We start from the raw sequence: 13646 nt of genomic DNA on the forward strand, positions 1-13646 counted from the left end.
TCAGGCCAATGACATACCTGTTCCTGTGCTGTTGACAGAGTTGACGGACGTTGATTGCGACATCTGCATTTGCAGAGACATTTGGTTATTACTTTGTTGCATCGCTAGTGTTTGTTGCTGGTGTTGTTGCGATAAGAGTTGCTGCATTTGCGACGAATTCGCCATTCCCGAATTACCGATGCCGCCACTTTGCGAGCGGATTAATTGTTGGTGTTGCATTTGTGCAGCGTTCATTTGCATTCCAGCCGCACCTCCCATTCCAAAACCACCTAGAAGGAAAAGCAGTGATTCGTTTAGATTTAAAGGAAAAAACCGAGGAGGATAACCTTTGAAATATCCACAATTGTTTGGCGCTTGGAAATTAGTGATTTGAATAATTGGACGTAATTGTATGTGTGTATAGGGGGGGGGGGGGGGGGGAAGATCCGAATGGTTGAGTAACGAACCTTGATGGCTTTGTTGGTTAAATTGGGACCTCATCTGAGCTTGAAAGCTCTGTTGTTGCATTAGAACGTGCCTCCACTCCTGCTGTGCGCACCGACCAGTAATGCTATTTCCGAGGCCATCGGAGGGACCAACACTAACGTTTGGCGGCCGCTGATTGTTGGTCCTGGGATATCCAAGTCGTTGATGCATCTGATGCATTCCGCCAATGGCAGCCATACCACCGCCACCCATATACATGTTTCCGCCCGCTGCGTGCAGTGCTTGTTGCTGCTGTTGTTGCTGCTGCTGCTGCTGCTGTTGCTGCTGCTGTTGCTGCTGCTGCTGTTGTTGTTGTTGTTGTTGCTGTTGCTGCTGCTGCTGCTGCTGCTGAGTCATTTGAGGCCTCATCATTGGACCTGCAAATTGCAATTATACATATTCCAGCGTACCCTCATTTACGTAATCAATGCAACTTTGCGTTATCATAAAATAACAATCTATCTATACTGGGTTTAACAATAAATTTCCTGCGTTTAATTTTGCTAGGAGGTAATGGAAATGAGCAAGAGAAAAGAATCGAGACGGACAATTGGAATTCTAAATGTGAAACAAACGAACAGCGAGGAGAGAGGAGCTGTAAAAAAAAAGAAGAAAAAAAAGCGCTTCGGACTTGGAGGAGAGATGAAAGAATTGATAGGGATGCCTTCTCATTACCTAGAGTACCCTCTAAATCTGGCTGCGCGCCAATCCACGTGAAAGTGACGGACCGCCGGTAGGTACTTTTCAGCGATAACCATGCAAAAGGCAAAGAGGTAAGAGTGACGCAGTTGAGCCCTCGCTTTCCTCTTTCCTACCGGCTTACCACTGGACGCGACGTTAAATTTCACAGTAAGGTACATTCACGCACACCGATTCTCTCATCCTCTACTACCGCGCGTCGCGTCACGTCGCGTCGCGTCGTGTCGCGCGTTCAAAGGGAAACTTTTCTTTTTCTCCCCATCGCGTCCACCTATACTTTTATTCATCTCTATCTGAAAATCCTTCTCAATGAAGATTCTACAATTTGACTAACACTTTTCACGCTTATATATACAACTGTAAATATTTACTTTTATACGATAACTGTCTGTGCGTATACGGTATATTATTATTATTATTATTAATGGCCTACCGGATGGAGGCATAGGCTGCTGGGCTACTCTGCGCATAGGTCCAGCGTTAGGAAACCTTGCCTGCTGAGCCATACCAATACCAGCGTGCATCATTTGTGCCTGTGCTGCAGCTTTGTACTCTGGGGGAGGAGGTCGAACGCCTCCCATTGCTCCTGCCATATGTTGTTGCTGCTGTTGCTGCTGCATCACCTAAATAAATCAAACGATAGTAAATTTATTCGATGAGAACGTTTTCCATAGAGCACCGGTCGATTGCATCGATGATTTCAATAGATCAAAATGACCATCGAACGGAGTAAGCAATAAATTAGTTTCTCTACAGGGCTTTGCTGTGCAATTACGTATACACGCACACGCAAGCTCCTAAATTGAAACAGGCGGGTGCTCCATGCAACTATTTCATCGGGAGGCTAAGATGAGTAGGTTAAAAAGAGAAGCTCGTTTCTCCGAGCGATGATGACTAACCAATTGTACGGAAGACGCGCAATTAGTAATTGGAGCACTGCCGGCCACCTCGATATACTACGTGTGTGCGCTATTATTGAGGTAACGATCGCATTACGACTGACTCATCCGCGATAACTGCGCTGGCAACGAAACGAATCTTCTCCGTCCGTCAGTTTGTCACGCGGTAATAGAACGTGAAATTGATTTTCCGGTTTCTCGTTTATCGGGCCGATGGTCAGTCCGATCGTTCCCGCGTCTCTCAAATTTACTCGCTCCTTCACACTTTCGTTCCTTCGCCAAACCTCACTTGTTTCATGCATTAAAAATACATAGACGGTGTAACGATGAGAGGGTCATGTACCATAGACTCTTCAGACCTCTCTCCGAGTAAAATGATCCAATAAAACTGTCCTTCCATCTCGTGCCCCGTTTCGCAATCATTTTCTTTTGTAGTTTTTAGCCTATGCGTGTGTGTGCAACGCTGCAGCTCGAAGAACGAGTTGGAAAGAAAGAAGAACGATCGTCTTTCTCATGCGCGGTGCGCACACTCCATCTTAAATATATATACATACCACTGAAGTCTGCACGCTACAGCTGGGCTATCCCGCCGTAAAATCAAATGATTCGAAAAAGAATGCGAGATGGAAAAAAGTTCTATCAATTGTTTTCTCACGACGTGCGCTTTAGTCGAAGGACCCAAGTTTAAGGTATAAGAATAAAGGAGTTTTGACATTGGTACCTGCTGGGCCCGCATGAGTTGCTGCTGCTGAAGGAGCTTGGCATGTTGGTGTTGATCGACCTGAGCCGATGGGACCTGCTGAGGATGGGCACGCGGTGCGTTCGGTGGTCCGGCAGGATTTGGGACCGCGTTTCCTGCGGTAGGAGGTGGTGCTGCCGTAGGGGCCGGAGGAGCTTGGCCCGCGGCTGCTGCCGCCGCCGCCGCGGCCGCGGCTGCTCGTTGTCTCAGGCTTTGCTGAGTAAAATTAATCGTTTGAGACTGCGAGACCGAGCAGTAAGTGTCCGTTTGATTTCCACCTCCCGGTCCTCCCTGATTTTGATTCTGCTGCTGATTGAAATACATTCCCTGTTGCGCTGCCACCGAGACTCCTGGCTTCAGATCTCCCGTTAGCTGCATATGCTGCCCTGCCGATACCTGCGGACAATTAACTTATTCATTCCCGATCGAGATCATCTCCAACTGTACAGTTTTATTCAATTCAAATCACATATAATATTCGTCGGAAAGTCCCTTTATATGAAAATGCCAGTTGTATCAATGGACCGAGTCGTCCGTTGAGGGATATTTCTGATACGCAGCCATGCTGCACATTCACCATGACCCATATTTTAAATCTCGGATCTTATATTTCGAAATCTCTCGATTTTTACCATCAATGCCTTGGCCCTGTTTTGCATACGTATCCTCCTCGAGATCTTTTTCCATGACAAGTGAAAAAGCACTCTTGGAAATAATTCGATTTAAAAGGTGAAATGCGAGAAGGATTTTTTTTGTTTCATCAAAGCTACCACAATGGCCGTATAAGCGAGGGAATGCTGCGACCTTTGAATCCATTTTACATTTCGTATAAATTACTCATTTTCAACCTGGACTTTTGGAGGCTAGATTTTATTAGAAGCCTTTAGGAGTGGAAAGGCTGAGAGACGAGAGGAAGTTGGTAGACGCATTGCAGGGGGAATAACGGGCAATACGTGTTTGCAGAGGTAGCGCGTACAACGTATATATATATATATATATATATATATATATATAGTCATGGCGCCACGGATGCGGCAAGAGAGAGAGAGAGAGATGTCCTCTCGACTGCCCGAGCATAATTAGCTTAAATCAGCGACATCTCTCTCTTTTGCGTGTAAAGCATCCCTTTACCCGACATGGCCTCTATATCAACTACTTTCTATATAGATTAATCCAAACCTATCCTATAGCTATATTACCCATACTCGATTATTTATCGGAAACTACTGCCTTTCGAAATAATTTCGACAAATGCTCTTTCCTTTTTTGTCAAATCTTGAAGAATCGTACGAAGAAGAATACGCGAAATAGAATGAAACACGTGAATTCGTAATTTAAGGGAGAATTTCACGCAAACGTGAAGAATGGAGGAAAAAAATGGGATGGACATTTCAGGCTAAAATTTGTTTTGCAAAACGTAGATAGCGTCAAGCGGGCGATCGACTTTTCGCCTAGACTACTGCAATGCGTACAGCCAGCTATATTTATGCATTCGCATTAAATCGAGAGCGAATTAATCGTAATTGTTTAAAGAGCTTTTGTTCTACTTGAACGAATGGCAATTTTTCGTTATGATCGAACGCACGGGCGCATGGATATTCCGCACATTCGGCAGGTCCAACAAGTTTTTCCTAAATCTTCTATTTATTGGGGTAGATTTTAGACTGCAAATGTATAGGAATGAATTTTCCACGCTTACAAATCCTTTTTTCTTACATTTAAAAATGTTCTGCCCGTTGGTTGGCAGCATCACTCGAGGTTTTTTCATGCCTCTTTCCTGCTTTTAGCAGCTTTTCTCGGTGTACGCGTCGATGGTTGCTCTGCAACGGATCGCATTATAAAGCTCGCGTACTCCTCGAGACCAAAACAGTTCTTCTCCTCGTGCCGCACGATCCCTTTTGCAGCTTGCTTTTTTCTCCTTTTACGTGGCATCTGAAACCCCGCTTGAATCGAACCCCCACTCCGAGGGAAAGCTGGTTCAAGTGTTGAGCGTGCTCATAAAGAAACGAGTTGGGGTAGGGAGGGGAAGGTATCGGGGTGGGAGTTGGCTCGGTTCACTTCGGTTCAAAGCAGAAAAGGCCCGCCGCGACGACCTGGCTGACTGGCTGGCTGGCTGCCTCCCATCTCTGCCGCCTGCATGCCCTTCGCCAAACCCTCCGCCGCAATACCAGCTAGTAGTAGTACAGCCAGAGACCCGATCGGACCATTCCAGTAGTATCACTCGACGCTTTCGCCTGCCGCGCACCATTTATCTCCATTTACCTCTTAAAATTCTTCACACCCTTGTATCTATTCCGGCATTTAACTATTTACACACAGATATGCCTTTCGCACTAATGCCCTTCATAATTATACATAATCTTATTTAATTAACTCGTAAAAGCAAGGAAATAAAGGAAGGTAAATCCCTGGCAATAGCATCGAGAGAAGTGTAAAGTCCGGGTACACGAAATTTATAAGAGAGAGAGAGAGAGAGAGAAACAGTGATATACACCTAATTCTTTCGAAGAGTGCCAAGGGATAAATTATCGATAAGAGAGAAAAGACGCACATCGACGGAGCAAATGATATGATATTTTGCTTTCTCAGGTCTGAGCTCCTGCATGTGTGTGCGGATCAAAAAGAAGAGACAGAATCGCGTATATCTTGGAGCTGCAACGTTAAAAAGGCGTAAGACGATAAAAAGACAAAGGTAATTGGGAGGAAAGTGATCGAAGGGAGAGGAGTAGAGGGGAATTTAGGCAAAAAGAAGATTCACGGAAAGGCTATATATATATATATATATATATATATAAGGGAAATAAAGGGGAAGAGAGCGTGTATGTAGCAGAGGAGCGGGGAGGGGGTAGTTTCGAAGCGAAGAAGCGAGGCGAGACGAGGCGAGGCGAAGTAAGGTGAGCAATGCTCTTGCGTGGGAGGGTGACAAACGTAATATTCTCTCGGGCAAGCAGTAGGTTAGCTATATATGGTGTGAGGAAAGGGCAGAGGAAAGGGGGGTTGATGGGAGTGCGCGCGCGGGGTACGCCAGTGCACGGGGCTTCGGCTGGTCGATAATACCGTAGCGCACGGCTTATATATCCCCCACTCTCTCTCTCTCTCTCTCTCTCTCTCTCCCGCTCACCCACCCCCAACAACCAACCCAACAGTCAATGGACAATCCGATCATCAACGCATAGCTTACATAATCACGGTTCAAATTTGATCAAAGTTGCTGAACGTTAGTACATTTGTTTCAATTAGTTGTCGAATGGCACGCACGAATGACAAGATTTAAGACTTTAAACGGGTTAAAGCTATTAACCGTAAAGAGATGGCGGTACTTAACAAGTTTATTCATAATACCAAAGTTATATTTACGGATGAAGATTCGGGCGCATAGCAGGTTTGACGAACATGCGTGGCTTCTTCATCGAGTAGATTGAAACTTTCGCTCTCGTGTTTCCGTTAACAGCATAGCGTTACACGATGATTAGCAGTCTCTGCAAAACCGGAATAACGAGGATACGTGATATTGATAACAGATACCAAGTGTTACGCTCTCAGCTTCCCGATTATTAGCAACGAATTAGGTTATCTAAATCCATGACCTAATATGTCATTTGATTAAAGGTCTCCACGTAATTTCCGTCATAATTTTTTACCATCCCAGCTTGATCGATTTGATCACTTTACACGTTGATGTTCGTACTGCATATATATATATATATATATATATATATATATAATGTAGAACGACGAATAAAACACTTTTCACGTGACATACACCTTTTTGCCAATTTTAGAATAGCGATGATTCATGAAAATTATTATTATTCTTTGGCCCGGGCATTAAAAATTAGCCATTTCGGTCTAATACACAATTGTAATAATTGACTTTTTATAGAATCAATGGATTTCTTTTCGGAGAGCTACAAAGTGGCAAATTTATCAATCGATTTAACCGCTCGAGTTCGGAATAGAAAGTGTTGGGGGGATTCACAGATATATATATATATATATATATATGGATAGAGTTCTTACAATGTCGTAACTTCCTTCAACTATCGCAAGGAAGTTAAATCGAGCGAATGTTCGCTTCCACGCAAATCACCTTCCGCTAATTTACGGAAACGAACATTGGAATTTATGATTTTTCTATAGAGAAACTTTTCACTTTTCGCTATAATAAGCCACTCTTTATGTCTATATAGTAAGTGTATCAGAGTGGGAGAGAATCATCGGCATTAAGCCATGTTGCGCTCAATGGACTTGAGCAAGATTCCAATGTTCTCAGCTCATCACGCTGCTCTCGCGTGCAGATGGAGCGAACCCAAATAGAACTCGCGTAAGCTTCGAGCACGCGAGTGTGAGCAATTTTAAATTGATATTACGTGCGAAGCAAATTATTCTGATAAAAAGGAAGTAAATTAAAAAGTGTATATCTATATTAATTAGACTGATCAGTAACAATTGTGCAGTAGTGCATGCACATATGCACGGTAGAAGAAGATATACCCAATGGAATGGAGTCGAGTCGGACACCACCTTTATAGTTTTATCGAGGCTTTCTTTGAGAAAGATAAAGAGAGTTGTTTCAATTACTGCCACAATATAGAATTACCAGTGACAAAGAGATCATGAGGTCCAGCTTAATCGTCGGGCTTTGGAATAATATTAACTGTGTGTGTGTGTGTGATTCAATCTAATACAACGTGCACTTGCGATCAATTGGAGTGGCTGCAAGAGACAAGATTGACACCTCGCTTCGTTGAGCAAACCGATATTAACTTCAGTATAACAGCAACTGCCAGAATAAAATGTGATTCTCGTATCTCTGCTACACGCTCGAGCATCTAGGAATAATTGTCAGAGCATTACAAGACTCGTTGAAGATGGAATATCAACATTAGAACGGATAAATTGCAACAAAAATTGCTATACCTAAAATATTTTCAAAGTATATAGTTAATCAACGTATAAGAAAATTTGCTTATTTTAATTCACCGAGAAAATATTTATCGCGTAATAGCTTGAGAAATATTGTCAATACTATATCATAAATAAGAATAGAAGCTTTAGCAAAATATTTCCATGGGCGATACATATGTAAAGAGACTTGCGTCACCTAGTCTTTACAGTGTACTTACAATTCAAATGTCTATTTGACTAAAAATAGACAAGCACGTGATATTAAACGATAGCGTTCACTGTGTGTATCGCGCGCTCTACTTCCAAACTAAAATATTAAAATGTTTGATCCCTCGTATCTATCCTTATACGCGTGTGCTCGAAATAAAGACGTAAAATCAATTAAAGATCTGATCAAATTCTTATTTTCTTCTTAATACCAAGATTACGACAAAACTTTTTATCTTTAAAGTAAATATTCTGTTTTTCACCGTATCCTAGTATTTTATTTCAGGAAAATGTATAAAATCAGTTGGACGGTTGATCGTTAATAATAAACATGTTCGTCACTTAAAGTGAAAGAAGAAATAAAGGATCGAATGGCTGCGAGTAGAGGTAAGGATGCAACGTCAACTGCAGTGGAGTGTTTAGCATACAAATGCATATTCAGTGACGTGTAAGCGTTGCGAGCAGTGCATGAAAAATTCCGATGTCAGCACCTGCCTAAATTTCATCGCATCGAGCATTGTATTTTTCTTGTCGAAAATGAATAATATCACTCGATACCTCCCGGTAAAAATATTTATCCTACCCTAAGACCGATCATTAACGAAAATTCGATCAACGAGCTCATCCGAGTGTCGGGAAACAGTCAGCCCTAGTCGCGAGAAACAGAAAAACGAAAAAAAAGTCGGACAATAAAGAAACAATTGAGAAATAAGGTTGACAGAGATGAAAAAGCGTATTGATCAGCTGACAAGCAATTTTACACAAGCAAAAATAGGACCAAGTCTATGGAGCTGCCTAATGAAATAGAAGCGGAGGGGAAGAAAATTAGTAGATGGAAGAAGGGAATGTGGGTGGAAAAAGACTAAAGTGGAAAGGGGCTTTACGTGTGTGCGTAAAGAATGGAGGGCGGGTTAGGGTTTGGGAGAGAGAAGTCGAGTGGTAGGAGAATGAGAAGGAAAATGAGAAAAGGAAGAGAGGGGAGGGGTTGGGGTTGGGGGTGGGGGCATGGTAAAGGATGAGAAGCTGCGAGTAGGGATGCAGAGAGAGAGAGAGAGTATGGTGAAGAGTGACTGCAGGCTGTGGCTCCCCAATATCGATTTCCGATAGTAGCATTTAGTGCTCTGTATATTCTGTCTGCTCCCATACGCGTTTGATAGGCGAGAGCGTCGATATACGTATTCGTGATAGGTGAACCACACCAGTAGCGAGAGATATAGAGAGGATAGACAGCAAGCCGTTGAAGGTGTAAGGGTAAGCATCGTCGGTAGGATCGGAGGTAAGGGTAAAGGAAAGGGGAGAGGGTTACCGTTAGTATATAGAGAGAGAGTAGAAAGCAGAGACACCGGCTGCAACTTGCAAGTGCAAATTGCAGTCAAGCGATCTACAAGGTGTCTTCTACGAAATTCATCAAATCCTTCGACAATTTCATTTTCACTTTCTCCCTCTATTATATATATATATATATGAAATTCGAAGAAAAAACATAAATTTTTAGCATTCGAAATCGCACGAAGCTCTTAGTAATTGTTGAAAAAATATATACATTCAGAATCTGAAGTAGACAAACAATGTATTATTAAGCAGGCGAGGCTCTCTCTCTCTCTCTCTCACCTCTGATACTATGTACCATACAAGTTCGAAATCGTTTTATAGGATCGCCCATGAAATATTAATGAGCTGGGATTTGTTGAATTACGCAGGGATAGCCCGAAGCGTAAAGTAAATCGAAGCAGTAAAGATTTTTCTTTGTTTCCGTTTTTCTTTGGAAGAATTTCTTTTGCACCAAGTGGGCAATTTTCAAGCAAGGTTCAAGCTGAAACCTTTAATGTCTCGAAGCGTTGCAGAAGAGAATATTGCTGCATATCTGCTTTAACACTTTGAGAGGCAAGCACATTTCCAGCGCGATCCCTGCGGGGCCTAAAAACCGACAAACGCGCGACTAAACTAGGCTATTATCTATTGCTGTTTTAAATCGATTCGTTCGTAAATATTAGTTCTCGTAAGTAGAAAATCCTCCGAGGTGTTGTTGCCGCAAGAATCTCCAATGTGCTATTGGAAAGTATAAAAATGTAATTTACCTAAGTTACACGCGTAAGCTTGAATTTGCATAAGTAAAGTAGACTGAACAGCTATATATTTGCAAATTTACATCTATATTTGCGCGAAGCCTGCAAGCTCGAGCTAGCCATTTCTATCGATAGAAGCCAATATTCCGGGAGGACTGTATGGTTCGAGGATATAGCCAGGTTGGACTAGGTATATATATATATATATATATGTACATGTGAATGTATACATATACATATGTAGGTAGACCTACCCTTTTCTCCTCTCTTTTTCTCACTAGTATCCCTGGCGCATCCAACATCGGAATCATGACGCCGAGAACGAGGACCACCCTCCACCAAAGTCAATACCCTCGGCCAAGAACCTTCGCGCCTTCCAAGTATCTATTTCCTATCAACGATCCACCTACACACCGATATATCTTTTTATCGATATCAAGATTCTCTCTCTGTCAAATCCCAACATATACTTAGCCTCCAATCTCTTCAGCTCTGTAATTATTTTCACTTATCAAAAGTACATTTCACTCTAAATATATATGTATATGATAGCAAATTGAGAATTTATTTAGACTCCACTAATCAGAATGATCAATTTTTACTAATAATGATCCAAATTATCGCTATCAAGAAAAACGTAAAATATGTCGTAATCTCATGAATGTCAGATACGTCCAGAAATCTGATTCAATTCTTATTTACTCCGCGAAGAGTGAAGCAAATGGATGATTATGTTGAACTATTCTGCAGAGCAGATGCGAGGATCTCTCGGACTACTCGCTTCATTTTCCAGGCTGCTGCGGTATTGCTGCTTACGCGTCTTTGGATAAATTAGCTGTTGGTTATATTAAACCAGGGCAAATTTATTTGAAAAAATGTGAAATAAGATCGTCCACAGAATATTTACTGGAAATTAGACAAGTTGGTGAGAAGGGATAAAGAAAAGGGAAAAGGTGGATGATTAATAATCCAGGGGAGGAGAATGATTCGCGCAATTGTAGGAAATGCGGACGAGTGTTGAGTAACGTTTCGGATCTTTCTTCTTAGGATTCGCGTTAAAGTGTTAGGCCCCGGCTGGCATGGGCACAGTGCGTCAGGTTACATTAGAAAAGCGCCAGAGCACCCGATACGACGTAATGTCCTCGGGGCTTCCTCTATTCCGTACTATATGTCACTACCCCTTCCTACCATTAGGTATATCAAACTCGACGATGAGAACTCACCCTCTCGCCCACCCACCCACTCGGTCAACCCATTCCCCTCCCCTCCCCCCCCCTCTCAGCCCTTCCTTCCTTCCTTCCTTCCTACAGACTTTATTGCTCTCCTACCGTGCGCGACTTGGACCGAACCTATCTTCCCTTTCAGGTAACTTTGACCTTTTCGCATCTTATGTCAAAAATCAAAGCACCTTCCTCGAAAACTTATTACAATATCCTATATATATAGAAATTTTGAAATCTCTAACCTCTATATGATTAATCAGCTCATTTCTAATTTTAGCCTTTCTGTTATACTGATTGAAATTGATTTTTTTTACAAAAGTAATTTTCCATCTTCCGATAGATCATTTTATCTCCCGTCATCTTTAATGTCCCGAGGACTGCGAATCGAGGTCAACGATGGATAACAGAGGCACCGAAGAAAACTAGTCGAGAACTATATGGATGCACTATTTTATCACTATTATTGAAAAGATATATATAATTGAATTTAATCTATAACGTGCGTTTCGGAGTTTTAATGAAAGGTATTTAAATATTTTGTAGGTCTTGAGAAACTTTCAACGGGAAAAACAGTTTTTTCCTTCCTTAATTATATTTCTAAAAGCAAGAGTGAGTGAGGCGAGCTGTGCGAGAAAATTAGTTTAGAGAAAAATGTCCGTATCAAGTGACTTAAGCAGCAAAGAAAACGGATGTAACGGAGGAATCAAACATTTTTCTCTCATTTCAACGATCCGCAATTTACACTCAACGAATTAAAACATTAGAGAAGCTGATTTTTTGAAAAATAAAATTAACAACCAATGTTAATTGTTAAAAAATTTGAGAAAGAGTGACTAAAGTAGCTAAAGCTTTTTTCGAAACCAGTGATTTCCCATGTGTATTCACTATAGCAGGAACATGCAAGGATGCTTGCGAAATGTCAAGGTTTTTGTAATCTGCGTGTAAAGCAAAGCAGCAGCTTGTTAAGCGACGCGTAACGTGTTTATAAAATATAAATCGATTTTGGTCTGCGGTACAAATATTACGAGTAGCTAAATGGCTCCCTCGAAAGACCTCCGTTGGATAATTTAAGGTGACTATTACCAAGAAACGTAATTTCAAGGACGAAAGACTTTAGACACAGGCACATGATACTGGTTGTTTGTGTTTCTACACTATTACTATTAAATTGTATTTACTAGCGTTGGTTATATGGACTTGAGAAACAAACTTTCTCGATAAGGAGGCACGGGGAATGATATAACGTTATATCACAGGACTAAACCAAAGTGCGCATTGTTTAGAGTAATGAAGACGAGAAGAAATAATAAGGGAATCGTTCTCTGTTATTACTCTTGAAAATATTAAAATAATACATGAGACGAAGAGAGAAAAGTATCGCTCCAGGTGTAAATATTGTATATTACATATATCTACTTGTGTGTCATAAGATTAGTCGAGGACGAAAGGAAGGAACTAAAGATGAAATACGTGTACTGCAGATATGCTACATAACTGTTCTATTTCTGCGTGTATTATTACGTGGCCAATGAATCATTGTGACGACAATCATAACGATGATGACTGGGTGAACTTTCCGTGTCAGCACACCGTAGAAATACGTGAAGCGTAAAAAAGATTTACGCTACGTACGAGCTTATCAAGCCTTATTGATTTTCTGCCAAAAAGTGGAGACCGCAGGTGTGAAGAATTTCAATCTTACACAATTTCTTCCTATACCAGCCAAGTTTTCATATCAGATTCATAAGCATAAACGAGGGATAAAAGTTGTTTAAAAAATTCGACCTGTATTATATGATATAAATTCCATTTTAATGGTGTGTATATATATATATATATATATATATATATATGATTGAAAAAAAGGAAGATCTGTGCAGCTGGAAGAGGGTAGTTGGTACAATATTGTGCCCTCTTCTGGCCAGAGAGGAGAATGGAATGGGGGTGTACGCACGAGCGAGATGGAGATTAACATCATGCATGGAGCTAGCGTTACGTACTTTATATATAGGTACATCTATATGTATGTATATATGAGAGGCACGAATGTGTATAGTACTGCATGCAGGGAGTATGGAGGACACCAACGGAAAGTCAGTCGAGTAAGAATAAGAATCTGTAGTTAGATTTATATGTACCCAGTATGTGAAAAGCAAAGTCTAAAAAGTGAGAAAATTAAGGATTGACAGCATGAGCGCCGATTGTTTGCACATGGACTACTTTTTACTTTCAATCGATGGTCATAGCGTTGGTGCAGTGTATCAACTCTATATACTATATGCAGTCAGTATCGTCGAAAGCATCTCCTTGTACTTATTTTGACACGCCTCTTCTCCACAGCTACATTCATATACCAAATATAAGCGCATGTAAACTCGCATACTTGGGCATGTTTATAGTAAGTATCGAGTATAGGCAAACCGCGCTAGAAAGACAAAGG

General features: G+C 41.4%; 1 protein-coding gene across 5 annotated transcripts in view; it reads right to left on the bottom strand.

The window, feature by feature from the left end:
• LOC136783972 (neurogenic protein mastermind-like) overlaps window positions 1–13646 on the bottom strand; it is a 102030-nt gene that overhangs the window by 6629 nt on the left and 81755 nt on the right. For all 5 annotated transcript variants that reach the window (XM_066744400.1, XM_066744398.1, XM_066744399.1 and 2 more), the window contains 4 exons: window positions 2785–3198; window positions 1598–1787; window positions 447–842; window positions 18–269 (listed from right to left, as the gene is read on the bottom strand). In XM_066744400.1, coding sequence (XP_066600497.1) covers window positions 18–269; window positions 447–842; window positions 1598–1787; window positions 2785–3198 — 1252 coding nt within the window. The remainder of the gene's footprint in view (window positions 1–17; window positions 270–446; window positions 843–1597; window positions 1788–2784; window positions 3199–13646) is intronic.

The sequence above is a fragment of the Prorops nasuta genome, unplaced genomic scaffold (assembly GCF_024137725.1).
Source record: "Prorops nasuta isolate Cenicafe-Biocafe unplaced genomic scaffold, Cenicafe_Pnas_1.2 PNAS00038, whole genome shotgun sequence".
Lineage (NCBI taxonomy): Eukaryota > Metazoa > Arthropoda > Insecta > Hymenoptera > Bethylidae > Prorops > Prorops nasuta.